Source organism: Oncorhynchus tshawytscha, linkage group LG26 (assembly GCF_018296145.1).
Source record: "Oncorhynchus tshawytscha isolate Ot180627B linkage group LG26, Otsh_v2.0, whole genome shotgun sequence".
Classification (NCBI taxonomy): Eukaryota; Metazoa; Chordata; class Actinopteri; order Salmoniformes; family Salmonidae; genus Oncorhynchus; species Oncorhynchus tshawytscha.
Window position 1 is genome coordinate 46,212,008 of NC_056454.1, and position 27,959 is coordinate 46,239,966.

At 42.5% G+C, this 27,959-nt stretch overlaps 1 protein-coding gene across 2 annotated transcripts; it reads left to right on the top strand.

The window, feature by feature from the left end:
• The first annotated feature begins 1,215 nt into the window (after positions 1–1,215).
• On the top strand, positions 1,216–27,697 carry LOC112225658 (serine/threonine-protein kinase 24). 2 transcript variants are annotated; one of them, XM_024389782.2, is made up of 11 exons: positions 1,216–2,020; positions 8,041–8,271; positions 21,523–21,579; positions 21,721–21,829; positions 21,927–22,084; positions 22,770–22,955; positions 23,238–23,383; positions 23,589–23,721; positions 25,038–25,106; positions 25,518–25,657; positions 25,810–27,697. In XM_024389782.2, the coding sequence occupies exons 1-11, from the start codon at positions 1,979–1,981 to the stop codon at positions 25,841–25,843; spliced, it is 1,305 nt and encodes a 434-aa protein (XP_024245550.1). In that variant the 5' UTR covers positions 1,216–1,978; the 3' UTR covers positions 25,844–27,697. The 2 variants fall into 2 exon arrangements, with proteins under 2 accessions (XP_024245550.1, XP_024245551.1); XM_024389783.2 differs by lacking the exon at positions 1,216–2,020 and adding an exon at positions 7,551–7,781.
• The last annotated feature ends 262 nt before the right edge of the window (positions 27,698–27,959 follow it).

Sequence of the window (27,959 nt, forward strand, 5' to 3'; positions counted from 1 at the left end):
TGTTGACTTTCCTCTGGCCTTGTGTCGTTCATGACTTTTGCAGACATTATGAACAACCCATCAAGGTCATGCATGTAGTTTTCAATGAACTCCTCAGCCTCAACCACCTCCACCCCACGACTTCTTTTGATATTGCTCTCTCTTAATTCATATAAAAAGATACTTGTCAAGAATTCTATTCTGGAAGAATATAACAAATACAGCCTATCATTTCACTCCTCTACCTTTACCTCACCCTTGTCCTTTACCTTATAAACCACCTCTACCTTCCCCCAAATCATATTTTTCTTCAATTACCAAGTTGGGGTTAGTGGGGCCCCTTAACAGTCTTTGTTTTAAACGGGCCACCAAATCGCTAAGTCCCCTGCAGTAGGCCTATCGAGAGCACTCTCTCTGAGGTGAATTAACTCAGACTGCTGAAGTGATGTATAACGAGCGCTCTCAGACTTGTCTGTCAACCAAAAGCTAATTGTAATGTTTTACAATACATACAAGTCCATTGTAATGACGTGTCATAAATCCTAGACAAATATACATATATTTTAACTTTTTTCAGTCACTGAGACTTAACCTACCTCTTTCTCTCCAATATGTTTCTTCTCACAACAAGTGTATTTCTGAGGGGAAGACACAGGGGCAGCTGATTGGCAGATAATTAAGGTATCATATATTCAAAACCCATACCAGGAAGTTTAGTAATAACAACTCAAGTCATATCAACTGATATCAAATCAACAATTCAGCTTTATTAAACATAGATAGACATATTTAATAAAGTTGTATTAAACACACTACATCATTGATGTCAACTCCTTGCCTTCTGGGACATCATGGTAACAGGACACAATGCAACTATACAGACTGAAAGTTGGGAGTGAGAGAGAGATGCAATCCATTACCAGCATAACTGTAGTTTGTGTATTTTAAAACCTGAAACTAATAATCCTATCTCATTCGTTAGCTAGTTGACGCAGTTTACATATAGCATTGTATATATGTCAATATTTGTCAGTCAATCGGAGCTGGCTGAATTTCTACAGTGACTCCCGACAGTATCTAGCTAGCTACTTTGCCGCTTTGGACGCGGTATGTAGTCTCCTCGGACGCGGTATGCATTCTCCTCGGACGCGGTATGCATTCTCCTCGGACGCGGTATGTATTCTCCTCGGACGCGGTATGCATTCTCCTCGGACGCGGTATGTATTCTCCTCGGACGCGGTATGCATTCTCCTCGGACGCGGTATGCATTCTCCTCGGACGCGGTATGCATTCTCCTCGGACGCGGTATGCATTCTCCTCGGACGCGGTATGCATTCTCCTCGGACGCGGTATGCATTCTCCTCGGACGCGGTATGCATTCTCCTCGGACGCAGCGGTGGAAGCGTTGCTGAGAGCCCATTGGCTATCGAGCGGCCAATGGCGTGGGTCTTGATTGCTTAAACACTTCCATGGAGGAATATTTCGGTTCGCTGCGCACGGCTGTAGTTTTCCTGAAGTGTTTCCCTAATGTCAGAATGACAGCTATCAAAATGGCGGAGGGCAATAGAGAAAAGTGATGAGGACGGGGCAACAAATGAGACAACTATCCTCAATTTATTATATTATTCTCATTGGTCATCGGATATTCTCGAAAACATTTAAGGTTTGGTGAGACTTGTGCAGAGCCTAGTTTGTTCTTCTGTTGAAGATTTAGCTAGCTAACGTTAGCTAGTTTGCTATCTGCGGAAGAGGCACAACTTCCAAGACATTGCAGCAACAAAAAAAAAAAACAAGCAATGTTTTTGAGCTGATTTCGTGATAGTTGGGGACTTTGTGTAAATCAGGCATTATAATTCCAATAACGCAAGGTATCATTAGCTGGACATAAACCGCTTTGCACTCTCCTCCGATTTGGGCTTGCTACAGTAACTCATTTAGCAAGTAAACAAAGTGGCGTCAACTGACTACGAATTTAGCTGATTGTTTATTTTATGACGACATGGCTCGTTCCCCGGATCAGAGTGGCATTCCAGGGATGCAGGTAAGATGTTTTGTCTTAGTTCATCAAGTAGTCGGTCTCCCTCAATTTCTTTTGCAGTACTTTAGCAAACTTGTTATAGCCAGCTAACCTTCACGATACTGACTCGATTACGTGATCAGTAACTCGACTTTATTTATGATCACATCCTCACTAGCTGTGTTAGTATATTAGTTAACGTTAACTAGCCACTTAGCTAGAAAGACACAAGGTATTGGATTCTTTGCACCTGAAAAAGGCCCACTGATGAGGCCAATCTATTGAGCCATATTTATGTTTAGCAGAGATGTGGCCAGATTGTGGTGCAGTCTGTCTCTGACAGTCCTGTAGACTGGATGGCAAAGTTAAGCATCTGGTTTACAATATATAAACTATTTAGCATGTTGCTAAAACAATAAGTGTTTGCCATTTAAGCCAAATCCTGAGCTACAACTGAAATGCTTTCCCTGTAGTGTTACACTAATGCACATTAATTGTTTGTGTTTACTCAAAGGCAATACATTTTAAGCACGACTCAATGGCTCAACCACTAAACTACCTCTTTCCTTACTGTATTTATTTTATTTATTTTATTTGGCTCCTTTGCACCCCATTATTTTTATTTCTACTTTGCACATTCTTCCACTGCAAATCTACCATTCCAGTGTTTTACTTGCTATATTGTATTTACTTTGCCACCATGGCCTTTTTTTTGCCTTTACCTCCCTTCTCGCCTCATTTGCTCACATTGTATATAGACTTGTTTATACTGTATTATTGACTGTATATTTGTTTAGTCCATGTGTAACTCTGTGGTGTTGTATGTGTTGAACTGCTTTGCTTTATCTTGGCCAGGTCACAATTGTAAAAGAGAACTTGTTCTCAACTTGCCTACCTGGTTAAATAAAGGTGGAAAAAAAAATATATATATATATATATATATACATTTTATTCAACAAGGAACCATGAAAGCAAAACAGCAACATGTTACTGAGGTGCCTGCCAGTTTTGAGGCAGTGGAAAGTAATCGTTTGTCTTAAACATTCTTGACATTTTTCAGTGCAGGCTGTCAACAAGAAAGCTGCCGGGACATGACTTATCTTGTAAGAAAACTAGGTCTCTAGGTCATTCCCCATTCTGACAATGGACATATGACTGTCATTCTCATGGGGCACTACCACGAGATATAGCCTTGAGCTGCATGAATAGAGCCATGTTTCACCACTGTACTATCCTCTCCTGAATGGTGGCAACATGGTTCATTCAGGCTTGGCCTGGGTAGAGCTGACCCAGAGGGAGAAGTGGAGTGTGTGTATATGGGGCGGGGGGGGGGGATGAGCCTCAGGGTGCAGACGGACTGCATTGGACCACGCAATCTGGTGGTGCAGCTGGGAGAGGAGCAAACTCATGCTTTTTATAGGGATGTTTTAGCAGTGGTGATAAACCTGACTGTGGAGGCTCCCACCCAGCATGTGGAGCCTGTAGTCACAGTGCCCAGTGTTGTTTTTCCCCATTGAGGTCAGTCTCAATAGGATGATTTTTCACCTGGATGACTGCTCTGCGGTTGTGACAGGCTTTATTCTTCTTCACCCCACCTTTCAACTCATGTCAAGATATTAGTAGTCTCTTTGCCTATTTTTAATGGAGCAGATTTACAACATTATCCAGGGGTTGTTATGACAACAATAGGCTAGCTGTTCAGCATTGTTTTTATGGTATATTAAACTGTAATTCTAGTGCAAGCAAATCAAGTTCCTCTCTCTTTCCAGAATGCCCCATAATGGGTATCAAATTGCGATATTTTATTATTTTATTTTTTAAAAGAGTATAGGGATATGACATCTTTATGCCTGTAGTGAAATTAATTGGACATTGTTCACCTATAAAACAAAGTATTTTCACTAGGAAATGTTCCTTCACACCATTTCTATTATGCAGCATAATAGACCGTTCCATAATTTGTGACAAAAGTGCCTCAGGCAGTTAATCGTTGCAGTGCAGGAAGTGAATTGTAATGTCAAGCGTGAAGAGGACCATCCCCTCATTTGTAGACCACAGGGGGGGAAAAGAGGGCCTGTCTAGGGGGTGTTGTGTTCCTGCTCCAAGCTATTCACCATCTTTATGGAGGAGGCCTTGGTTCTATTCTTTTACTGTCCGTATTGATGTTTAGATTTTTTTTTACTCCCAAGAGATTTTCTCACTTTATCACATCGGGAATTTCTTGTCAGGTTGAGCTGCTTCACAATTTCCCACTTTACTGGCCAAAGTACAAAATCCCAGTAGATTGTCCCAGTAGGGGCGGCAGGTAGGAGCGTTGGGCCAGTAACCGAAAGGTTGCTTGATCAAATCCTTGAGCTGACAAGGTAAAAATATGTTGTTCTGCCCCTAAGCAAGGCAGTTAACCCACTGTTCCCCGGGCGCCAATGACGTGGATGTATATTAAGCCAGCCCCCCCCCCGCACCTCTTTGATTGATGGTTGGGTTAAATGTGGAAGACACAATTCCGTTGAATGCATTGTTGTACAACTGACTAGGTATCCCCCTTTCCCTACATAGTAGGTATCCAGCCCAGCCCGCCTCCACTGCTGAAAAACATCCTAAGGGAAACACTGATTGCCTAACTTAAAGAAACATAGGCCTATTTGACAAAAATGGATAAAGGCAAGTGACCAAAGAGTCACTATTGCAGGGCAGAAAGTGTGAAAGACTGCTTTGTTTGTCAATAAGGCCGAACTAAAGCCATCGGATTAGTGGTGCTGTTCACCTATTGGTTGTTACGGGTGTTTAGAATGGATTCCTCAAGCTGCTTGAGTTTCTCAGGGGTATAATGATGATATTATTGGTTTCAGCTTTGGGAATCCAAAGCTGTGCCCCCCCCCCCACACACACCAGAATCCTTTGTATTATAGCGTTCTGTGATTGGCCCAGGGAAGCATTAATAACTGAACAGAGCCTTAATAGTCTTACCATGTTACAGAGTATGTAACCCTTCATCCATTGAGAATTTACAATAGTTACTCAATGTTTTTGAAAAATCTTTCCAGCTCACTTACTTTTGATAACCACTCAGCGTGAAAGTGAAAAATGTCATGCTCTGATCCAGTGGAAACGTCATAAAATAGGCGTAACTGATAACTTCTTATCAGTGCTTGACTTGGGCTGAAATAGGTTCCGGTACTCATTTTGGGTGCTGGTACTGTTTACAGTGCATTCGGAAAGTATTCAGACCCCTTGACTTTTTCCACATTTTTTTACATTACAGCCTTATTCTGAAATGGATTAAATTGTTTCCCCCCCCTCAATCTACAAACAATGACATAGCCAAAACTGTTTTGTTTATACAAAATACAAAAATGGGAAATATCACATTTACATAGGTATTCAGACCCTTTACTCAGTACTTTGTTGAAGCACCTTTGGCAGCAGTTACAGACTCTAGTTTTCTTGGGTATGATGCTACAAGCTTGACACACCTGTATTTGGGGAGTTTCTCCCGTTCTTCTCTGCAGATCCGCTCAAGCTCTGTCAGATTGGTGGGAAAAACAACACTGGGCACTATGACTACAGGCTCCACATGCTGGGAGCCTCCACAGTCAGGTTTATCACCACTGCTAAAGCATCCCTATAAAAAGCATGAGTTTGATCTGTAGTCATTCTGCACCCTGAGGCTCATCGCTCCCTAAACACATGTGGAAGACTCATTTCAGTTGAATGCATTCAGTTTGATTGATGGAGTCCTGTAGAAATGGTTGTCCTTCTGGAAGTTTCTCCACAGAGGAACTCTGGAGTTCTGTCAGTGACCACCAGGTTCTTGGTCATCTCCCTGACCAAGGCCCTTCTCCGCCGATTGCTCAGTTTGGCCAGGCGGCCAGCTCTAGGAAGAGCTTGTTGGAAGAGCTTGTTGATTCCAAACTTCTTCCACTTAAGAATGGAGGCCACTGTGTTCTTGGGGACCTTCAATGCTGCAGAACATTTTTGGTACCCTTCCCCAGATCTGTGCCGCGACACAATCCTGTCTCGGAGCTCTACAGACAATTCCTTCGAACTCATGGCTTAGTTTTTGCTCTGACATGCACAGTCAACTGTGGGACCTTATATCGACAGTTGTGTGCCTTTCCAAATCATGTCCAATCAATTGATTTTACCACAGGTGGACTCCAAGTTGTAGAAATATCTCAAGGATGATCAATGGAAACAGGATGCGGCCTGAACTCAATTTTGAGTCTCATAGCAAAGGGTCTGAATACTTATGTAAATAATATTTCTGTTTTTTTTATTTTTAGTAGATATGTAAACATTTCTAACAACCTGTTTTCACTTTGTCATTATGGGGCATTGTGTGTAGATTGATGAGGGGGAAAATAGTTTAATTCATTTTAGAATAAGGCTGTAAAGTCCCCAGTTTCGTGATATCCAATTGGTAGTTTGTCTTGTCCAATCACTGCATCTCCCTTAACGGTCTCGAGAGGCGAAAGTCGAGAGCCATGTGTCCTTCGAAAAACACGACCCTGCCAAGCCGCACTGCTTCTTGACACACTGCTCGCTTAACCCGGACACCAGCCGCACCAATGTCGGAGGAAATCCACAACTGGCGACCATGTTAGCGTGCATGCGCCCGGCCTACAACAGGAGTCACTAGAGCGTGATGGGACAAGGACATCCCTGCCGGCCAAACCCTCCCCTAACCCGGACGACGCTGGCCCAGGTGTACGCTGCCTCATGGGTCACCAGGCTACAATGTTTTCTTGTTGGTTTTTGTTGCTTTATGTAGGCTATTTTTTTTACGTAGTTAGCAGTAAAGTTACTTTTTAGTTTTTGTCGTTTTCATATAGATTTGGATATAATTTTGATGAACCACATGACAATGATTTTAAGATACGAAGACGTTACTATACATTTAAATGAAACGGTTTCACGAAAATGTGCATATGAAAACCAAAACTGGCACGCATATCAGTAAAAATTGCAAGATAAATTGGCATTCGACATGAGTGGTTGCCGACTCCTCGTGTAGGCTATTATCGGCAACTTCAGGAGAGTAATGGCAGAATCTGCGAAAGTCAGCAGGAGTGGGAGGAGAAAAGTTGGGTCAGGTTAAGATTTTTTCTGGTTATCTAGATCTCTTGAGGGATATTTCATCAAACCGTAATGTTTTTTTAAAGTATCAGACAAACTCTTCCACGCATAGGGTGTGTCTATATGGACAAATACACCCCCCCCAAAAAAATTCTACCAATATACTAGTCGAAAGTACAGATGACTTTCGGTCGACCAAGATTTTTGTTGTTGTTGGGGACAGCTCTAGTCTGAACATTTTTTTTCAATACATTTTTTAATTGTAGATTTGGTTGTCTGGATTTTATACTGAGGAAGGTGAGCTGTTGTGTGAACATTATCTCTAGCACAAGGGGAAGTTAATTTGGTTATACAGGAAGCAGATGTTCATAGGATATATAAAACATATCAGTCAACAAAGCCACTGGCCCAGATAACATCAGCAACCATGTTCTGAAATCCTGTCACAAGGTATTGCTGGCTGTTCAATCGCTCACTGAGGGAACACGCAGTACCAGCTCTGTGGAAATCAGCCTTCGTATGCCCAGCCTGTTAAGTTCCATTTTTGAACATTTCTCACCACCCTAATAACTATAAACACAACCCTCACTATTGTCATTGGTTGCACGAATTGCGCTGTTTGTCTACATAACCCGGTTCAGGCATTCATGACATCACCCTGAAGAAGGCACAGTGATGCTGCAACATTGGTGGTTTACCCAATAAAACTGTGAGCTTGTATATAAAGGGTCCAACTCTCTTTTATAGCGTACTGTTAGTCAGCTCCTCTACTAAGTTTTTATTTTAAAAAACGTGGGGGGGGGTGGATGTGCCAGCCAGCTCATGCTTTTTATTGGACTATTATTAAAACCAGACAGGCTACAATCATAGAATAAAAACCTATGCTTGATCGCATGGTCCTTCTTTACCTGTGATTTGAATGTTGCTCTGCTGTCCTTACCACAGCCCTGTTTCTCTCCTTCCATCAGAACTTTAAAGCCGATCCGGAGGAGCTGTTCACCAAGCTGGAGAGGATAGGGAAAGGCTCTTTTGGAGAGGTGTTCAAAGGCGTTGACAATCGGACTCAGAAAGTAGTGGCCATTAAGATAATTGACCTCGAGGAGGCTGAGGATGAAATCGAAGACATCCAACAGGAAATAACAGTCCTCAGCCAGTGTGACAGTCCCTTCGTTACCAGGTATTATGGATCATATTTGAAGGTAAGTTGACCAAACCTCGTGTTATTTCAACATGCTGTGAAAAAAGGATTTTGGCTGAATAGTCCATCCATAAATTGTGGCAAAGCATTGTTCTCTCTTTCTACATTTTTTCTTCCCCTCCCCCCCTCTCTCTATTTGTGTGACAGTTGTGGTGTCAGTTCAAGTGTTGCTGCCAGTGGTGGTATGTGTAACAATTGCTGGCAACTGTATGTGGGTCAATAAATCATTCATATGGTTAATGGGACAAGGCTCTCATTAATTGTGCCTGAGCATTAGGCCTATGGCATGGATTGGTGATGGTGAGCAGAACACAGGCATGCATTACTTCATTATCCTATATGTCCTACAATGTACTGCATGTCATGCGAGGACAGTAATACTATTAAAAAAACAATTAAGCATTCATGAGGATCCCGTGTTGACTTGTTCGTGAGGGATTTCATCATTTCCTGGCCCTTGGTTGCTGTGAACTATAGGTTTGAAATGAATCTGGAGTAGGCAGAGTACTCCAGGTCTACATGTGATAGGGCTTAAGTGGCTCTTAGAGAGCATGTACTTAAGTAAAAATACTTTAAAGTACTACTTAAGCTGTTTTTTGGGGTATCTGTACTTAACTATTTCTATTTTTGCCTGCTTTTGCTTCACTATATTCCTAAAGAAAATAATGTACTTTTTACTCTGTACATTTTCCCTGACACCCAAAAGTACTTGTTATATTTTGAATGCTTAGCAGGACAGGACAATGGTCCAATTCACATATTTAGTAAGAGAACATACCTGATCATCCCTACTGCCTCTGATCTGGTGGATCTGGTGGACTCACTAAACACACATGCTTCATTATTAAATGATGTCTGAGTGTTGTAGCGTGCCCCTGGCTATCCATAAATAAATAAAACCTCTGTCTGGTTTAATTAATATAAGCATATATTAATTTTATGCTTTTAATACTTACATTTTTGCAATTACATTTACTTTTGATACTTAAGTATATTAAAACCCAAATACTTTTAGACATTTACTCAAGTAGTATTTTAATGGGTGACTTGCACTTTTACTCAAGTTATTTTCTATTAAGGTATCGTTACTTTTACTCAAGCATGAGAAGCAGGCAACAGGTGCTACTCCAGCCCTTGGAGCGCTGGTTCGTATAGCTCAGACCCAACATCTGCCCTCCCAGAGACAGCAACAGCCTGGCTCTGACCACACTCTGTTCAGCCAGACAATCAGCCTGTAGCCTGCAGCACGATCAGGCCAAGTCTAGGTGAATACACATACTGATGTTATGCAGTCTCTGAAAACGGTAGCCGAATCGTATAGCATTTCAAATGCTTGGTTCTACGGCTTGTGCTCACTTTTTATATTTGATGTAAATAAAAAATAAACATGTAATGCTGCCCTCCCTGACATGAAATGGATCGATATGGTATAACGTCCCTAGCCTTGACTGTCAACGGTTAACCACCGAAAATAAATTTGACCGTTCATGCTTATCGGTTAATTTGCATAATTTAGTGGAATTCAATTCTGGACACCAATTTAACAAATCTTGTCAGTCATAAAATAGGAAGTGTCTTGATCGACCGGAATTATTATTATTTTTGCGGAAATAGTCATATAGAGTTAGAAAGTAGCTTTTGTATCTCAACTATATGGCTGTCTCTAGTCAGTCAGCCACGAGCAAACTAGAGCGGAGACTCGTTGCTAGGTAACTCGCAGGGAACAGTAGAGCAGTGGGAGAGGGAGGAGCACCACAAAGCAGCTAACAGAAAAGCAACCAAGAAAGGAGTTCCAGGAATATTGCTGACGGGATTTTATCTTGCTCCGTGTAAACGTAACTTTTATCACTCTCAAACTTACTTAAATGTAACACCTCGGTTTATAGTTAACACGAGAACGGTCAGTAGACCGCTAATTTGATCTGAAACTAGTCAAAATGGATGGAGAAAAAAAGTGCAAAGGGAGAAGACAGTTGCTAGCTGACCACTCATACACCGGAGAGAACCCGCCACCTGACTCCTCAGGCGAAGAAATGGAGGAATCTGGACATTCAGTTGATTCATTAACTCCAGTCAATAGTCCTGCACCCAAAAAGCGCAAAGAATTGTCTTTGAGTGAACTCCAGGTCGACATAATCAAAGCTGTCACTGCAAAGACGGTCTGGAGAAAAAGATACGCGAAAACCCATTTAAAAAAATCATTGACCTTGAGAGCAGAATCATGCATACGAGAGTATCGAAGAGCTTAAACGTGCAAACACTGCAACCTCTGATAAATACACTGCACCGGAGAAGACTATAGTCGACATCGACATGCAAGAGCGCTTGTCTGAAGCAGAGCGATACCGGAGAAGGTGGGGGCTACAGCTTTACGGTGTCCCCGAGGACCAGGGTGAGAATGTGAAGCTCATAGTAACCGTGTGGCCCCGGACTTCCCCAAAGGATGTATGGCTGTGGATGTCGCTCATCGTATTGGGAAGAAGCAAGATCAAATTGTATTTGTCACATGCGCCGAATACAAAAGGTGAAACACTTACTTACAAGCCCTTAACCAACAATGCTTTAACAAATTAAGAAAATGTGTTAAGTAAAAAAAAATAGAACATTTAAGTAACAAAAGTTGACGTAATATGTACATGTAGGTAGAGCAGTTGCCATAACAGGCAGTGATGCACCCAGATGTTCTCGAAGGTGCAGCTGTTGAACTTTTTGAGGATCTGAGGACCCATGCCAAATCTTTTCAGTCTCCTGAGGGGGAATAGGCTTTGTCGTGAAGAGGGCACGACAGTCTTGGTGTGTTTGGAACGTTATAGTTTGTTGATGTGGACACCAAGGAACGTGAAGCTCTTAACCTGCTCCACTGCAGCCCCGTCGATGAGAATGCGGGCGTGCTCGGTCCTCTTTTTCCCATCGTCCACAATCATCTCCTTTGTCTTGATCACGTAGAGGGAGAGGTTGTTGTCCTGGCACCACACGGCCAGGTTGCTGACCACTTCCCTGTAGGCTGTCTCGTTGTTTGTGGTCAGGCCTACCACTGTTGTCATCGGCAAACTTGATGATGGTGTTGTGCCTAGCCAGGCAGTCATGAGTGAACAAGGAGCACAGGAGAGGACTGAGCATGCACCCCTGAGGGGCCCCCATGTTGAGGATCAGTGTGGCGGATTTGTTACCTACCCATACCACCTGGGGCGGCCCGTCAAGAAGTCCAGGATCCAGTTGCAGAGGGAGGTGTTTAGTCCCAGGGTCCTTAGCTTAGTGATGATCTTTTGAGGGCACTATGGTGTTCAATGCTAAGCTGTAGTCAGTGAATAGCATTCTCACATAGGTGTTCATTTTGTCTAAGTGGGAAAGGGCAGTTTTGTGTGCAATTGAGTACATCTGTGGATCTGTTGGGGGGGGGTGTATGCAAATTGGAGTGGGTCTAGGGTTTCTGGGATGATTGTGTCGATGTGAGCCATGACGAGCCTTTCAAAGCACTTCATGGCTACAGATGTGTGAGTGCTACGGGTCGGTAGTCATTTAGGCAGGTTATCTTAGTGTTCTTGGGCACAGGGACTATGGTGGTCTGCTTGAAACATGTAGGTATTACAGACTCCGGTTGAAAATGTCAGTGAAGACACTTGCCAGTTGGTCAGCGCATGCTGACCTGTTTAAACATCTTACTCACATCGGCTACGGAGAGCGTTATCACAGTCGTCCGGAACAGCTGATGCTTCAGTGTTGCTTGCCTCGAAGCGAGCATTGAAGTAATTTAGGGTCATCTGGTAGGCTTGTGTCACTGGGCAGCTCGTGGCTGTGCTTCCCTTTGTATTCTGTAATGGTTTGCAAGCCCTGCCACATCCGACGAGTGTCGGAGCCTGTGTAGTACGATTCAGTCTTAATCCTGTATTGACACTTTGCCTGTTTGATGGTTCGTCGGAGGGCATAGCAGGATTCCTTATAATCTTCCGGGGTAGAGTCCCACTCCTTGAAAGCGGAAGCTTTACCCTTTAGCTCAGTGCGGATGTTGCCTGTAATCCATAGCTTCTGGTTGGGGTATGTACGTACGGTCACTGTGGGGACGACATCATCGATGCACTTATTGATGAAGCCAGTGACTGATGTGGTGTACTCCTCAATGCCATTGGAATATGTTCTGGGATTCTTCCAGTCTGTGCTAGCAAAATAGTCCTGTAGCTTAGCATCTGCTTCATCTGACCACTTTCTTATTGACCGAGTCACTTGTGCTTCCTGCTTTAGTTTTTACTTGTGAAGAATTATGGTCAGATTTGCCAAATGGAGGATTAGGGAGTGCTTTTTTGCGTGTCTGTGTGTGGAGTAAAGGTGGTCTAGAGTTTAAAAAAAAAAAAAAATTTTTTTTTTTTTTTTTCTCTGGTTGCACATTTCGTTTGTCTATTTTATGATCGATTGATTTTATGTTGGCTAATAGGACCGATAGTAAAGGTTGATTACCCTCTTGGCGACGGATCCTTACAAGGCACCCGTACCTTCGTCCCCCGATACCTCTGTCTTTCTCCTGCGAATGACGAGGAGGAGGGCCTTGTCAGGCGTCTGAAGTAAATCCTTCCCATTCACCTTTTTAAAGAAAAAAGTATTGCTTCAGTACGGGGTGAGTCATTTTTTTTATCTTCTCAGCTCGGATTCGATCTTGCAACCTTTCGGCTCTAACCACTAGGCTACCTGCCGCTGTTATGAAAGCTGTACCTAGTGGGATAAAATCTTTACTTCAGAATAGTGCATATTTTTCAACGTCTCTTATTGTAAGCGATATCCAGGTGAATGGCATAGGTTTACTAGATAAGAAATTCAACAATAGTTTATTAAGGGATATTTTCTACAGGAAGTCTATTCCTTCTGTTATATTTAGTTGTGCTTCATCGTTTTCTGTAAACTGGTGCCGTGCTTGGCTCACTCCACACATTTATGGTGACCAATAAAGCAAAGGAGATCACCTTATCCATAGATTCTACCTGTGTAAAAGCTTGATTTCTAAATATATACCTGTTTCCTGTGAATGCTGTTTTTGTGAACTAGAAACTGAATCTATGGAACACTTATTTTGTAATTGTTTACATAATGAGGTGTTCTGGACTGATGGAAAACTATTTCTGACAACAACAACCATAAGGTCTATGTTTGACAATTATTTTACAACACACAATTGAACGTCAGTATGTCTTAAATCTCTTTAATTTTATTAGGAAAAATGTTTATACACATTAATTAACTTTTTTTAATCTGATTTGGAAAACAATTGAGAATAATTAAAACACAAAACAAAACGTCTAAAATGTATTCGCTACATGTCTATTTAAATGGATATCAATGTGGATTTGTATTTTTTTTTGTATTTTTTTTCTTCGTGTTCTGTTCAGTTTTGCATGTTACCGTTGAATAAAAAATATTTAACAACAACAAAAAAATATATAAGTAGAGGTCGACCGATTTATGATTTTTCAACACCGATACCGATTACTGGAGGACCAAAAAAAGCCAAATGTTTTTATTTATTTGTAATAAGGACAATTACAACAATACTGAATGAACACTTTTAACTTAATATAATACATCAATAAAATCAATTTAGCCTCAAATAAATAATGAAACATGTTCAATTTGGTTTAAATAATGCAAAAACAAAGTGTTGGAGAGGAAAGTAAAAGTGCAATATGTGCCATGTAAGAAAGCTAACATTTAAGTTCCTTGCTCAGAACATGAGAACATATTATAGGAATTACAAGACTATTTCTCTCTATGCCATTTGTATTTCATTAACCTTTACTATTGGATGTTCTTATAGGCACTTTAGTATTGCCAGTGTAACAGTATAGCTTCGGTCCCTCTCCTCGCTCCTACCTGGGCTCGAACCAGGAACACATCGACAACAGCCACCCTCGAAGCAGCGCTACCCATGCAGAGCAAGGGGAACAACCACTCCAAGTCTCAGAGCGAGTGACGTTTGAAACGCTATTAGCGCGCACCCCGCTATCTAGCTAGCCATTTCACATCAGTTACACCAGCCTAATCTCAGGAGTTGATAGGCTTGAAGTCATAAACAGCGCAATCCTTGAAGCACAATGAAGAGCTGCTGGCAAAACGCACGAAAGTGCTGTTTGAATGAATGCTTACGAGCCTGCTGGTGCCTACCACCGCTCAGTCAAACTGCTCTATCAAATCATAGACTTAGTTATAACATAATAACACACAGAAATATGAGTCTTAGTTTCCAGATTCGACCATATTAATGACCTATCATCTTGAAAACAAGACGTTTATTCTTTCAGTGAGATACGGAACCGTTCTGTATTTTATCTAACGGGTGGCAACAATAAGTCTAAATATTGCTGTTACATTGCACAACCTTAAATGTTATGTCATAATTATGTAAAATTCTGGCAAATTAGGCAGCCCAAACTGTTGCATATACACTGAATCTGCTTGCAATGAACGCAAGAGAAGTGACACAATTTCACCTGGTTAATATTGCCTGCTAACCTGGATTTATTTTAGCTAAATATGCAGGTTTAAAAATATATACTTCTGTGTATTGATTTTAAGAAAGGCATTGATGTTTATGGTTAGGTACACATTGGAGCAAGGACAGTCCTTTTTTGCAACTACACACCGCATCAATTTATATGCAACACAGGACACGCTAGATAAACTAGTAATATCATCAACCATGTGTAGTTAATTAGTGATAATGATTGATTGATTGTTTTTTATAAGATAAGTGTAATGCTAGCTAGCAACTTACATTGGCTTACTGCATTTGCGTAACAGGCAGGCTCCTCGTGGAGTGCAATGTAATCAGGTGGTTAGAGCGTTGGACTAGTTAACTGTAAGGTTTGCAAGATTGAATCCCTGAACGAGGCAGTTAACCCACCTTTCCTAGGCCGTCATTGAAAATAAGAATGTGTTCTTAACTGACTTGCCTAGTTAAATAAAGGTGTAAAAAATATATATTTTTTTTTTATCGACCCAAAGCGGTGTCCAAAAATACCGATTTCCGATTGTTATGAAAATTTAATCGGCCGGTCCGATTTAATCGGTCGACCTCTAATAAAAAGCTACCAAAAAAGTTTCCAAGAATTTCAGTTCTACTGGTTTTCATATCAACTTTCTTTCGTTGTCCAAAAGTCAAAAGCACAATACTTGTCATATTAGCAAGCCATCCTAGTTGTTGCATATATTTAGGTTTTCCCTCTTTTTAAGTTTCTAACTAAGATGTTCATCTCTGTCGCATGAAAGGGCATCAGATGCGTCTTAGAACAGTTAGTGTTTTCCTACAAATTGCAATTTGGCAAATGTTTGAAAATGTATGTATTCCATTCTCTGCTTCATTAGTTCATGTTCTATAATCTGCATCCCACTGCTGGCTTGCTTCTGAAGCTAAGCAGGGTTGGTCCCTGGATGGGAGACCAGATGCTACTGGAAGTGGTGTTGGAGGGCCAGTAGGAGGCACCCTTTCCTCTGGTCGCAAAAAAATATATCCCAGTGCCCCAGGGCAGTGATTGGGGACATTGCCCTGTGTAGGGTGCCGTCTTTCGGATGGGACGTTAAATGGGTGTCTTGACTCTCTGTGGTCACTAAAGATCCCATTGCACTTATCAAAAGAGTAGGGTTGTTAACCCCGGTGTCCTGGCTAAATTCCATCACGGTCACCTAATCATCCCCAGCTTACAATTGGCTCATTCATCCCCCTCCTTTCCCCTGTAACTATTCCCCAGGTTGTTGCTGTAAATGATAATGTGTTCTCAGTCAACTTACCTGGTAAAATAAGGGTTAAATAAAAGAAAATGATAGGCTCGCTATTGTCGCATGACCATTCCTTCAATGCATAGTATTTTCTGTTGGTCACATCATTTTACTGTTTGGAACGGATTTAACCTTTTGTTAACCGATGAATTTGCTCAATTGCAATTTGTGGGAAAACACTAAAGTTAGAAGCATAGTCGATAACAAAATTGACCAAAATTTGCATCCCAAGTCAAGGCCATATCAAAATTGGTTACACAGACTGACTTTAAATCTCTCAATAATTCCTGGTAAAACTGTCATACAATAAGAACCATTAGAGAATATATTAGTGTCAGTCAGTGATGAATTAGAACTTGCCCAACCGAATACAATTTCCTATGTAATTACTCATAAGGCCATAGCACCAACCACTCATAGGCCTAGTCTTTCAAAAGAAGAAAAAAGAAAAGTGAGATGTGCTCTTTTACACATGACGCTGGCACCTCAGGCAGGTTTATCTAGTCTGTCTGACCACAGGCCTCAGTCTGCAGCTCATACTTACTCATCCACACACCACTGGCCTACATGATTACCTGTCTACAAGGGGAAATTCACAGCTGCAGCAGACAGTCATGCACAGCCATTTATAACAGAATGCTCACTCAGGCAGAATCGCCTTATGTTGCAGTCAACAAAGGTTGCAATTTGGTTCATTTTATATATTTTTCAGAAACCCTAAATGACCAAATGTATGTGTACACCTGCTTATTGAACATCTCATTCCAAAATCATGGGCATTAATATGGAGTTGATTCCCCCCCCTTTGCGGCTATAACAGCCTCCACTCTTCTGTGAAGGCTTTCCACTAGATGTTGAAACATCTGCAGGGGACTTGCTTCCATTCAGCCACAAGAGCATTAGTGAGGTTGGGCGATTAGGTCTGGTTGGCATTCCGATTCATCCCATAGGTGTTCGATGGGGTTAAGGTCATGGCTCTGTGCAGGCCAGTCAAGTTTTTCCACACCGATCTTGGAAAAACATTTCTGTATGGACCTCAATTTGTGCGTGGGGGCATTGTCATTCTGAAACTGGTGGGGAAGGCCCTTTCCTAACTTTACAGTTGCCACTATGTATTCGGGCAGGTAGCGTTCACCTGGCATCCGGCCCTCAGACTGACAGATGTTTATGCGTGATTCATCACGCCAGAGAATGCGTTTCCACTGCTCCAGAGTCCAATGGTGGCATGCTTTACACCACTCGAGCCGTCACTTGGCATTGCGCATGGTCATCTTAGGCTTGTCTGTGGCAGCTCGGCCATGGAAACCCATTTCATGAAGCTCCAAACTAACAGTTGTTGTGCTGACTTTGCTTCCAGAGACAGTTTGGAACTCTGTATGGAGTGTTGCAACTGAGGACAGGCTGTCCCGTTCTGTGAGCTTGTGTGGCCTACCACTTCAGGGCTGAGCCGTGGCTCCTAGATCATTTCCACTTCACAATAACAGCACTTAGAGTTGACCGGGGCAGGGCAGAACTGACTTGTTGGAAAGGTGGAGTTCTATGACTGTGCCACATTGAACGTCACTGAGCTCTTCAGTAAGGCCATTCTACTGCCAATGTTTGCATGCCTATGTGGTCGATTTTATACTCCTGTTAGCAATGGGTGTGGCTGAACTGACCAAATCCACAAATTTGAAGGTGTTTCCACATACTTTTCTATATATAGTGTATTTCTCCCCCCCGACTTCCAGGTTTTCTTCTGCGGAGTTGGTCATGTTGTATTTGTGCCTGATCATAGCTGTTCCTTATGACCCTTGTTTGAGTGCATAGGCTACTTTATAAACTCTTGGGTATTGTTCACCACAGTGCCTAGTGAAAGTCAACACGCCTTGCACAGTCGTCACATTTTTATGCCTTAAAATGAAATCAGATTTTTTTTTTTTTTACTGATCTACACAATCTGCTCCATGTTATAAAAGTGAGAAAAAAATTTACATTTTCCAAATCAATGAAAAACGAAGATTTATTGATTTGTGAATGTCTTCACCTTAGTTAATACACATTTGGCAGCCATCACAGCTTTGAATCATTTTTAATACGTGTCTACCAACCTTGCACAACACATCCATTGATTTGTCAAATTTGTTAAAGTTCAGTAAATTTGGTTGGGCAGAAATATTTAAAACTCGTCTCTGATTTTCAAGCAGATTTAAGTCAGAACTGAGACTGAATCATTCAGAAACACTCAACATCTCTTAAAGCCGTTCTTTGACATTAAAATGTGTGTAAATACCCCAGGGTGAAAAGAGGAGTTTTCCATGTTAACAGCACCGTGCAGGGCCCATTACTTCTGCTCCACATACTGTTGCATTATGGTTTACATATGAAATGCTCTGTCTGATCCCATACTAAGGATAAGAGCTGGTTAGTAGGCTATGGCAAGCTGCTGAAGAGATTCAGGCCAGGGAGCCTGGGAAGGAGAGATTCAGGCCAGGGAGCCTGGGAAGGAGAGATTCAGGCCAGGGAGCCTGGGAAGGAGAGATTCAGGCCAGGGAGCCTGGGAAGGAGAGATTCAGGCCAGGGAGCCTGGGAAGGAGAGATTCAGGCCAGGGAGCCTGGGAAGGAGAGATTCAGGCCAGGGAGCCTGGGAAGGAGAGATTCAGGCCAGGGAGCCTGGGAAGGAGAGATTCAGGCCAGGGAGCCTGGGAAGGAGAGATTCAGGCCAGGGAGCCTGGGAAGGAGAGATTCAGGCCAGGGAGCCTGGGAAGGAGAGATTCAGGCCAGGGAGCCTGGGAAGGAGAGATTCAGGCCAGGGAGCCTGGGAAGGAGAGATTCAGGCCAGGGAGCCTGGGAAGGAGAGATTCAGGCCAGGGAGCCTGGGAAGGAGAGATTCAGGCCAGGGAGCCTGGGAAGGAGAGATTCAGGCCAGGGAGCCTGGGAAGGAGAGATTCAGGCCAGGGAGCCTGGGAAGGAGAGATTCAGGCCAGGGAGCCTGGGAAGGAAACCAACTGGTTTATGGATCATAACGAGGAAGAAAGTCTGGTCTTTTTTTGTGTTTAGTGTGTCCTGCATAACACACTCGACCCTTATAGCTAAACATTCTAGTTGTATTTCTTTGACCTGAGGCTATTCTGCTTTATAAATTGTTGTATTATGCCATCTCTCTCTCAATGTTATCAAGTCTGCTGTTAGAATGTGTAGGCTCAATTTGTATCGCATTGGCACATGAAACGCCAGGGTTGTGGGTTCAATTCCCACTGGGGGACCATTATTTAAGAAATATAAAAAATTACAAGGATGAAAATGTATGCACTCACTACTGTAAGTCACTCTTGATAAGAGTGTCTGCTAAATGATATCACTTTTTAAATGTGCTGCATTATTGAACTGCACTTGTTCCGGGCGTCGCTAGGCGGTTGTGTTGCGGGCGTCGCTAGGCGGTTGTGTTGCGGGCGTCGCTAGGCGGTTGTGTTGCGGGCGTCGCTAGGCGGTTGTGTTGCGGGCGTCGCTAGGCGGTTGTGTTGCGGGCGTCGCTAGGCGGTTGTGTTGCGGGCGTCGCTAGGCGGTTGTGTTGCGGGCGTCGCTAGGCGGTTGTGTTGCGTCAGACCTTAAGTGACCTAACTTTCCACCATTTGATATGATCCCTGATGCAGCCAGATGTGCTGTGATTGACTCCCCTCCTCTAGGCTCACCGGGAGAAGAGATTGCTGAAGTGCTTAGCTTAAGCTTCTCATTTAATATTAATTATTATGAAAGTATTAAATGAGAGGTTAACTGTCTTCATCTTATGCAGTGCCTTGCGAAAGTATTCGGCCCCCTTGAACTTTGACCTTTTGCCACATTTCAGGCTTCAAACATAAAACTGTATTTTTTTGTGAAGAATCAACAACTGGGACACAATCATGAAGTGGAACGACATTTATTGGATATTTCAAACTTTTTTAACAAATCAAAAACTGAAAAATTGGGCATGCAAAATTATTCAGCCCCCTTAAGTTAATACTTTGTAGTGCCACCTTTTGCTGCGATTACAGCTGTAAGTCGCTTGGGTATGTCTCTATCAGTTTTGCACATCGAGAGACTGAAATGTTTTCCCATTCCTCCTTGCAAAACAGCTCGAGCTCAGTGAAGTTGGATGGAGAGCATTTGTGAACAGCAGTTTTCAGTTCTTTCCACAGATTCTCGATTGGATTCAGGTCTGGACTTTGACTTGGCCATTCTAACACCTGGATATGTTTATTTTTGAACCATTCCATTGTAGATTTTGCTTTATGTTTTGGATGATTGTCTTGTTGGAAGACAAATCTCCGTCCCAGTCTCAGGTCTTTTGCAGACTCCGTCAGGTTTTCTTCCAGAATGGTCCTGTATTTGGCTCTATCCATCTTCCCATCAATTTTAACCATCTTCCCTGTCCCTGCTGAAGAAAAGCAGGCCCAAACCATGATGCTGCCACCACCATGTTTGACAGTGGGGATGATGTGTTCAGGGTGATGAGCTGTGTTGCTTTTATGCCAAACATAACGTTTTGCATTGTTGCCAAAAAGTTCAATTTTGGTTTCATCTGACCAGAGCACCTTCTTCCACATGTTTGGTATGTCTCCCAGGTGGCTTGTGGCAAACTTTATACAACACTTTTTATGGATATCTTTAAGAAATGGTTTTCTTCTTGCCACTCTTCCATAAAGGCCAGATTTGTGCAATATACGACTGATTGTTGTCCTATGGACAGAGTCTCCCACCTCAGCTGTAGATCTCTGCAGTTCATCCAGAGTGATCATGGGCCTCTTGGCTGCATCTCTGATCAGTCTTCTCCTTGTATGAGCTGAAAGTTTAGAGGGATGGCCAGGTCTTGGTAGATTTGCAGTGGTCTGATACTCCTTCCATTTCAATATTATCGCTTGCACAGTGCTCCTTGGGATGTTTAAAGCTTGGGAAATCTTTTTGTATCCAAATCCGGCTTTAAACTTCTTCACAACAGTATCTCGGACCTGCCTGGTGTGTTTCTTGTTCTTCATGATGCTCTCTGCGCTTTTAACGGACCTCTGAGACTATCACAGTGCAGGTGCATTTATACGGAGACTTGATTACACACAGGTGGATTGTATTTATCATCATTAGTCATTTAGGTCAACATTGGATCATTCAGAGATCCTCACTGAACTTCTGGAGAGAGTTTGCTGCACTGAAAGTAAAGGGGCTGAATAATTTTGCACGCCCAATTTTTCAGTTTTTGATTTGTTAAAGTTTGAAATATCCAATAAATGTCATTCCACTTCATGATTGTGTCCCACTTGTTGTTGATTCTTCACAAAAAAATACAGTTTTATGTATGAAGCCTGAAATGTGGCAAAAGGTCGCAAAGTTCAAGGGGGCCGAATACTTTCGCAAGGCACTATTTAATTTCCCCTTCCACTCTATTCCAATGTGATGCAGAATTATAACCGTACATGTTGATCTGTTTTAATGAAGACTCATCATGATTTATGATTAAAACATTCTCTCTTTTTAATTTCAGGATGCGAAATTATGGATTATTATGGAATATTTAGGAGGAGGATCAGCTCTGGATTTAGTAAGTTTCTCTACAGTATAGTAAACTCCTCAGTAAGATGGCATTGATGTAACACAGGCCTAACCCAAAAGGCGTCTTCACATTTCCATCAAGGTCCAGTAGGACACTTTTTTATTTATTCCAGCCTGCTTTCTCTTTTAGTTGGAGCCCGGTGCCTTGGACGAAACCCAGATTGCCACTATTCTCAGAGAGATCCTGAGGGGACTTGAGTACCTGCACTCTGAAAAGAAAATCCACCGAGATATTAAAGGTACTGTTTAGAACCCACTATGGCCATACAGTGCAGCATGAATATCCAACTGACTGGCCACCATGGTAAATCTCATAGTTTGTGTTATTTCCCCCAGCCGCTAACGTGTTGCTATCGGAGCAAGGAGATGTGAAGCTGGCAGACTTTGGAGTGGCGGGGCAGTTAACGGACACCCAGATAAAGAGGAACACATTCGTGGGCACTCCGTTCTGGATGGCACCTGAAGTCATAAAACAGTCTGCGTACGACTCAAAGGTCAGAAATACCACATTGTCTCTTTCAGGATCTAGGTTGTCTCTTTCAGGATCTAGGTTGTCTCTTTCAGGATCTAGGTTAAGATGGCATATCTGTTCATAGGTTCGTGCAAGTGTTATAATGTGTCATAGGCAATGTGTGGAATTGTCAACAAAATGTTTAATGCAAATTTGTTTTCATAGTGGGGATCCTAATAAATCAAATAGTGTCCAATTTTTTTTTTTCCCCTGGCTGAATTGTTCTGCTGAGTAGAGGCATTGCAGAGGTAGCTTCAGCTCTGTAACCTGCTGTGATCACACTACAGCCAGGGCACAGCACTGCACACAGATAGAAAATATCACCAGACGCATTAGGAACGACCACAACATATGAATCACCATGCGGCAAACCAGAGCCACCACAGTCTCACACTGGGTTAACGGTAGTTCCTTAAATGGCCTACTACAGGATCAGGTTGTCTGTCTGGTGAAATATAAAATGGCTCCCTCATCTTTTGAATAGAAATCTCATGTGTTATTATCACTTTCATTCTGTGAATCATGCGGTCTGTATATCCTTTGCGTCACAAACCTTCCCTATTGATATTTGCTATGAGGTTTTGAAGTCCGTTGTGGAAGTGTGATGAATTTGTTCTAAAAAATCTTTCTCTAGTGTCTTTTTTTAATTTTTTTTATCGTTGTCGCAGGCGGATATATGGTCGCTAGGTATAACAGCCATAGAGCTAGCCAAAGGAGAGCCGCCCTACTCAGAGCTTCACCCTATGAAGGTCTTATTCGTCATCCCAAAGAACAACCCGCCCACCCTGGAAGGAAACTACTGCAAACCCCTCAAAGAATTCATAGAAGCCTGTTTGAACAAAGAGCCCAGCTTTGTAAGTGGTGTTTGGGGAGCAATTGAGTTCAAATGGGCATTTCGTTAATTAGCGGTTAAGAGCGTTTGGGCCAGTAACCGAAAGGTCGCTGGTTCGAATCCCCGAACCCGACTAGGTGAAAAATCTGTCTGTGCCCTTGAGCAAGGCACTTCTATTGCTCCTGTAAGTTGCTCTGGATAAGAGCAACTGCTAAATTACAAAAAAATGTAGAAAGTCAACCTTCTGTACATTTAGAAAACACATCCAATGTTTACACTTGTTTGACTCGATGCTCCTCCTCAGAGGCCAACTGCCAAAGAGCTGCTGAAACACAAGCTGATCATCCGGCACGCCAAGAAGACGTCCTACCTTTCAGAGCTGGTGGAGAAGTACAAGAAGTGGAAAGCAGAGCAGTCTCGGGAGAACTCCAGCGATGACGAGTCGGACTTGTAAGTCGTCATCATTTGACCCGTTAAAGTCCTTTAATGTTATTGTGGTCATCGGCTAATGTTAGCCGATCGTGGTCATTCGTTCCTCGGCAATTCACACACACAAGTGGTTGTTAACCAGATTGTTTATTGGGACAGTTTACTAATAATCTTCAGACTGTGCTTCCATGTGAGGTTGTCTAAAAGGTTGTCTTTGTCTTGTCAGTGAGCAGGATGGCCAGGCGTCTGGAGTGAACGACTCTGGGAACGATGACTGGATCTTCAACACCATCAGGGAGAAGGACCCCAGGAAGTTCCTGAATGGTGCCGCCCAGTTTGATGAGCTGGAGAGGAACCAGGTAAGATGGCAGAGAAACATGCATCTTAGGTTATCCTCAACCCAAATTCTGATTTAAGCTGAGTGTGTATTCATACCATTGTGTGTGTTGATACCATTGTGTATATTTATGCCATATTATAAACCGGGTGGTTTGAGCCCTGAATGATGATTGGCTGAAAGCCGTGCTATATCAGACCATATACCATGGGTATGATGACAACCTTTTTTTTTACTGTTCTAATTATGTTGGTAACCATTTTATAATTGCAATAAGGCACCTTCGGGGTTTGTGGTATATGGCCAATATACCACGGCTAAGGGCTGTGTCCAGGCACTCTGCATTGCGTCTTGCCTAAGAACAGCCCTTAGCCGTGGTATATTGGCCATATACCACACCCCCTCTGCCCTGGTATTTATACCAGGGCATTCTAGAGCACTCATTATTTCCCTCTAATGCACGGTAGAATTAAATGGTAGAATTAAATGGCTATAGTTCATTTTTACATGTTTCGTTTGAGCTACTTTTGAAAGCAGAAGTCAAATTTAAAACATTGGCATTGTTGGGATTCTGAATGTGTTGGATTTTCAGGTTGTCATTGGATTTGGGGTGAAAAAAATGGGGTCCCTGGAAACTCTGCAGGGGATAAAATGGGTACCACGTGGGAAAGTTTGAATACCACTGCCATAGTGTATTCCTACCATACCCGTACCATGGTATATACTCATACCATGGTATATACAGTATGTATACCGTAGTGTACACTGAGTGTACAAAACACCTTACTACTACAGAGTTTGCCCTCAGACTAGCCTTAATTTGTCAGGCATGGAATCTACAAGGTGTCCAAAGCGTTCCACAGGGATGCTGGCCCATGTTGACTCCAATGCTTCCCACAGTTGTCAAGTTGTCTGGATGTCCTTTGGGTGGTGGATCATTCTTGATACACACAGGAAACTGTTGTGTGAAAAACCCAGCAGCATTGCAGTTTTTGACACAAACCGGTGCGCCTGGCACCTACTACCATACCCCAGGCAAATGCATTTAAATCTTTTGTCTTACCTATTCATCCTCTGAATCCTTCTCTCGGGGCTTAAAAATCCTTATTTAACCTGTCTCTGCTTCATCTACACTGATTTGAAGTGTATTTAACAAGTCACATCAATAAGGGATTATAGCTTTCACCTGGTCAGTCTGTCATGGAAGAGCAGGAGGTTCAGGAGGTGGTTTCTGGGAATACTCTGTTTTTAATAAGCTGACTTTCACTCTTCAGCTGTTTTTCAGCTCTTGCACTGAGCCATCAGTATGATCTTTAAATGTTATACTTTCTTCATCAGGTGCAAGACGATCCAGAAAGGCCTCTGTCACAGAGCTGGTGCACTATCATTTCACCTTTGTTTGCCGAGGTAAGAATGTATTTGGGCTCATTTTAACTATCTTCTGACGTTACTATTTCTCTTTTTATCTCAAGATAATAACGGTGAATCTCAGTCAAGTTGAATGATTCCGGGTCAAACTGTTCTGATATATCTGTTGACCTTATTGAAGTTACAGCTGCACACTTTAAGATTTTATTGAACTAGGCAAGTCAGTTAAGAAATTCTTATTCACAATGCCGGCCTACACCGGCCAAACCCGGATGACGCTGGGCCAATTGTGCACCTCCCTATGGGACTCCCAATCACAGCCGGTTGTGATACAGCCTGGATTGGAACTATGGTGTCTGTAGCACTCTAGCACTGAGATGCAGTGCCTTAGACCGCTGTGCTACTTGGGAGCCAAAATCATCCAGTAAACTGTCTCTCCTTCCCTTACAGTTAAAAGAGAACCAGGTTGAGGCAACCAATGGCAAGCCAGAGGCTGTGGATGAGCTGAGGGAGGCCGTTTTCATGTCAGAGGAGTCCTATCCTGGTATCTCTGACGCCCTGGTGTCTGAACTAGTGCACAGACTACAGAGGTAATGGCATCAACACCTCCTGTGATTTGATGACAGCTCATAGTATTGTAATTTTATTCCAACATTAGGGTGCAGACCTATAAATCTAGTGTTGTTTCTCACACCTCCATCCCAAGCTAAATCTTCCCATTGTTCATCCTTTGCTCCTGCAGGTTTTCTCTACCCAGGGCCTCATCCTCCCAGTGACAGCCCCCATCCCACCCCTACAGTAGCAGCAGTCCGTCAGTCCATGGCCTCTGACATCAACAGCCAAGATGGAGAACTTCCTGGGAGACTTCATCACTCATTCATTCACCTAAGGCAAAGCCTCAGACCACTTTTTTTTAAAGGTATATTGTCACTTTGCTGCCACTGACTGACAACTGCTGTAAGACCTTTTGGGCTCAATACCTCCGATATGAACGCAGGACCATTGATTCAAACATTTTGGTGTGTGGCTTATTCCTAAAAGGTCCTGAAGCCTTTCAGGGAGGATATAACTTTTGTGTGTGTGTGTGTGTGCATCTCCTTTGAGATCCTGTGAAATGTGCGGTGGAGATTGAAGCATTCTTTTCAAAACTCAGGTATCCTGCTTTTAATTGGATGGGGGTCCTCTGGGGGAATGAAGACATCTGTTGGGTGGCTGTACAAACTTGTAAATAGGCACATTTTTACAAATATTGAGAAATAATGGAGTGTACACAAAGGAATCTCTGTGTACACGTGGCCAAATGCTTCTGTACATATATTCTGTTAGAAAGGGTCAATGTTTAAAGAGACATGTAAATGGTCATAACTGAGATTGCTTTGCCTTTATTACTTGCTCTTTTGTATTTCAGTCATGGATTCCCTCTTGTTTAAATAGATTATCTTGGATTCCCTCTTGTTTAAATAGATTATCTTGGATTCCCTCTTGTTTAAATAGATTATCTTGGATTCCCTCTTGTTTAAATAGATTATCTTGGATTCCCTCTTGTTTAAATAGATTATCTTGGATTCCCTCTTGTTTAAATAGATTATCTTGGATTCCCTCTTGTTTAAATAGATTATCTTGGATTCCCTCTTGTTTAAATAGATTATCTTGGATTCCCTCTTGTTTAAATAGATTATCTTGGATTCCCTCTTGTTTAAATCATACATTTTCAAGGACACATCCATTCAATGGCAATTGCTTCCCTCTGTCGTGTTTTTATGTTAATTGATACTTTGGCCACCTTTTTTTTTTTCTTCTTCTTTTTAAATGCTCTTTGACCTTTTTGATGTCTCACTCTGTGACATGGCTGTAGTTGCCATGCAGTGCAGACCACAGAAACAGAATCTGTCCAGGTGCACAACTTCTAACCCTCTCTAGTCTTGACACTGGGTTCTATGTTGCCAGAGCAACGAACTTCATGAGACCACATGGTTTCATGACAAGATGTCTGTTGGATTGTTCCTCTGTCCTGTGTAAGATGAGTGCTTTAGTTCTATTGAAGGTTCACCTTTCCTTTTTTTTTTTTTTTAACATGGCAGTAAATTCAACTACATCATCCCACAACAGACACGTCTTCTTTGTTACTGCAGTGGTACAATCTATTCAACAGTTTGAATTGTGGCATTTTTTTATTTTTTTTTGCCGTAAGACCGCATGGTCATTATTGTACAGGCATGTCTCAATGCTACATAAGACAACTGTCCACCTGAAGCAACACAGCTTGGAGCATAGTATAACAGAACACTGTAAACGTGAATTCCACACAAAGTTTAGTTGAAAAGGATTGCAGAAGTGCGTTATGGTGTGTTCATACTAGTTGACGTAAAGTAGCAGAAAGCCAGCGGCCATTAGGAAGCATACCGCACTTCCCTGCTGCTACTGACCCCCCCATTTCACTACACCCACTAAACACGTGTTTCCATAAAGTTTAATTTGATAAAATAACTCCTGTGACTTGGCCTGCACAGTATTTATTTAACTAGGCAAGTCAGTTAACACCATTTTTATTTACAATGATGGCCATAGGAACAGCGGGTTAACTGCCTTGGTCAGGGGAACAGCGGGTTAACTGCCTTGGTCAGGGGAACAGCGGGTTAACTGCCTTGGTCAGGGGAACAGCGGGTTAACTGCCTTGGTCAGGGGAACAGCGGGTTAACTGCCTTGGTCAGGGGAACAGCGGGTTAACTGCCTTGGTCAGGGGAACAGCGGGTTAACTGCCTTGGTCAGGGGAACAGCGGGTTAACTGCCTTGGTCAGGGGAACAGCGGGTTAACTGCCTTGGTCAGGGGAACAGCGGGTTAACTGCCTTGGTCAGGGGAACAGCGGGTTAACTGCCTTGGTCAGGGAACAG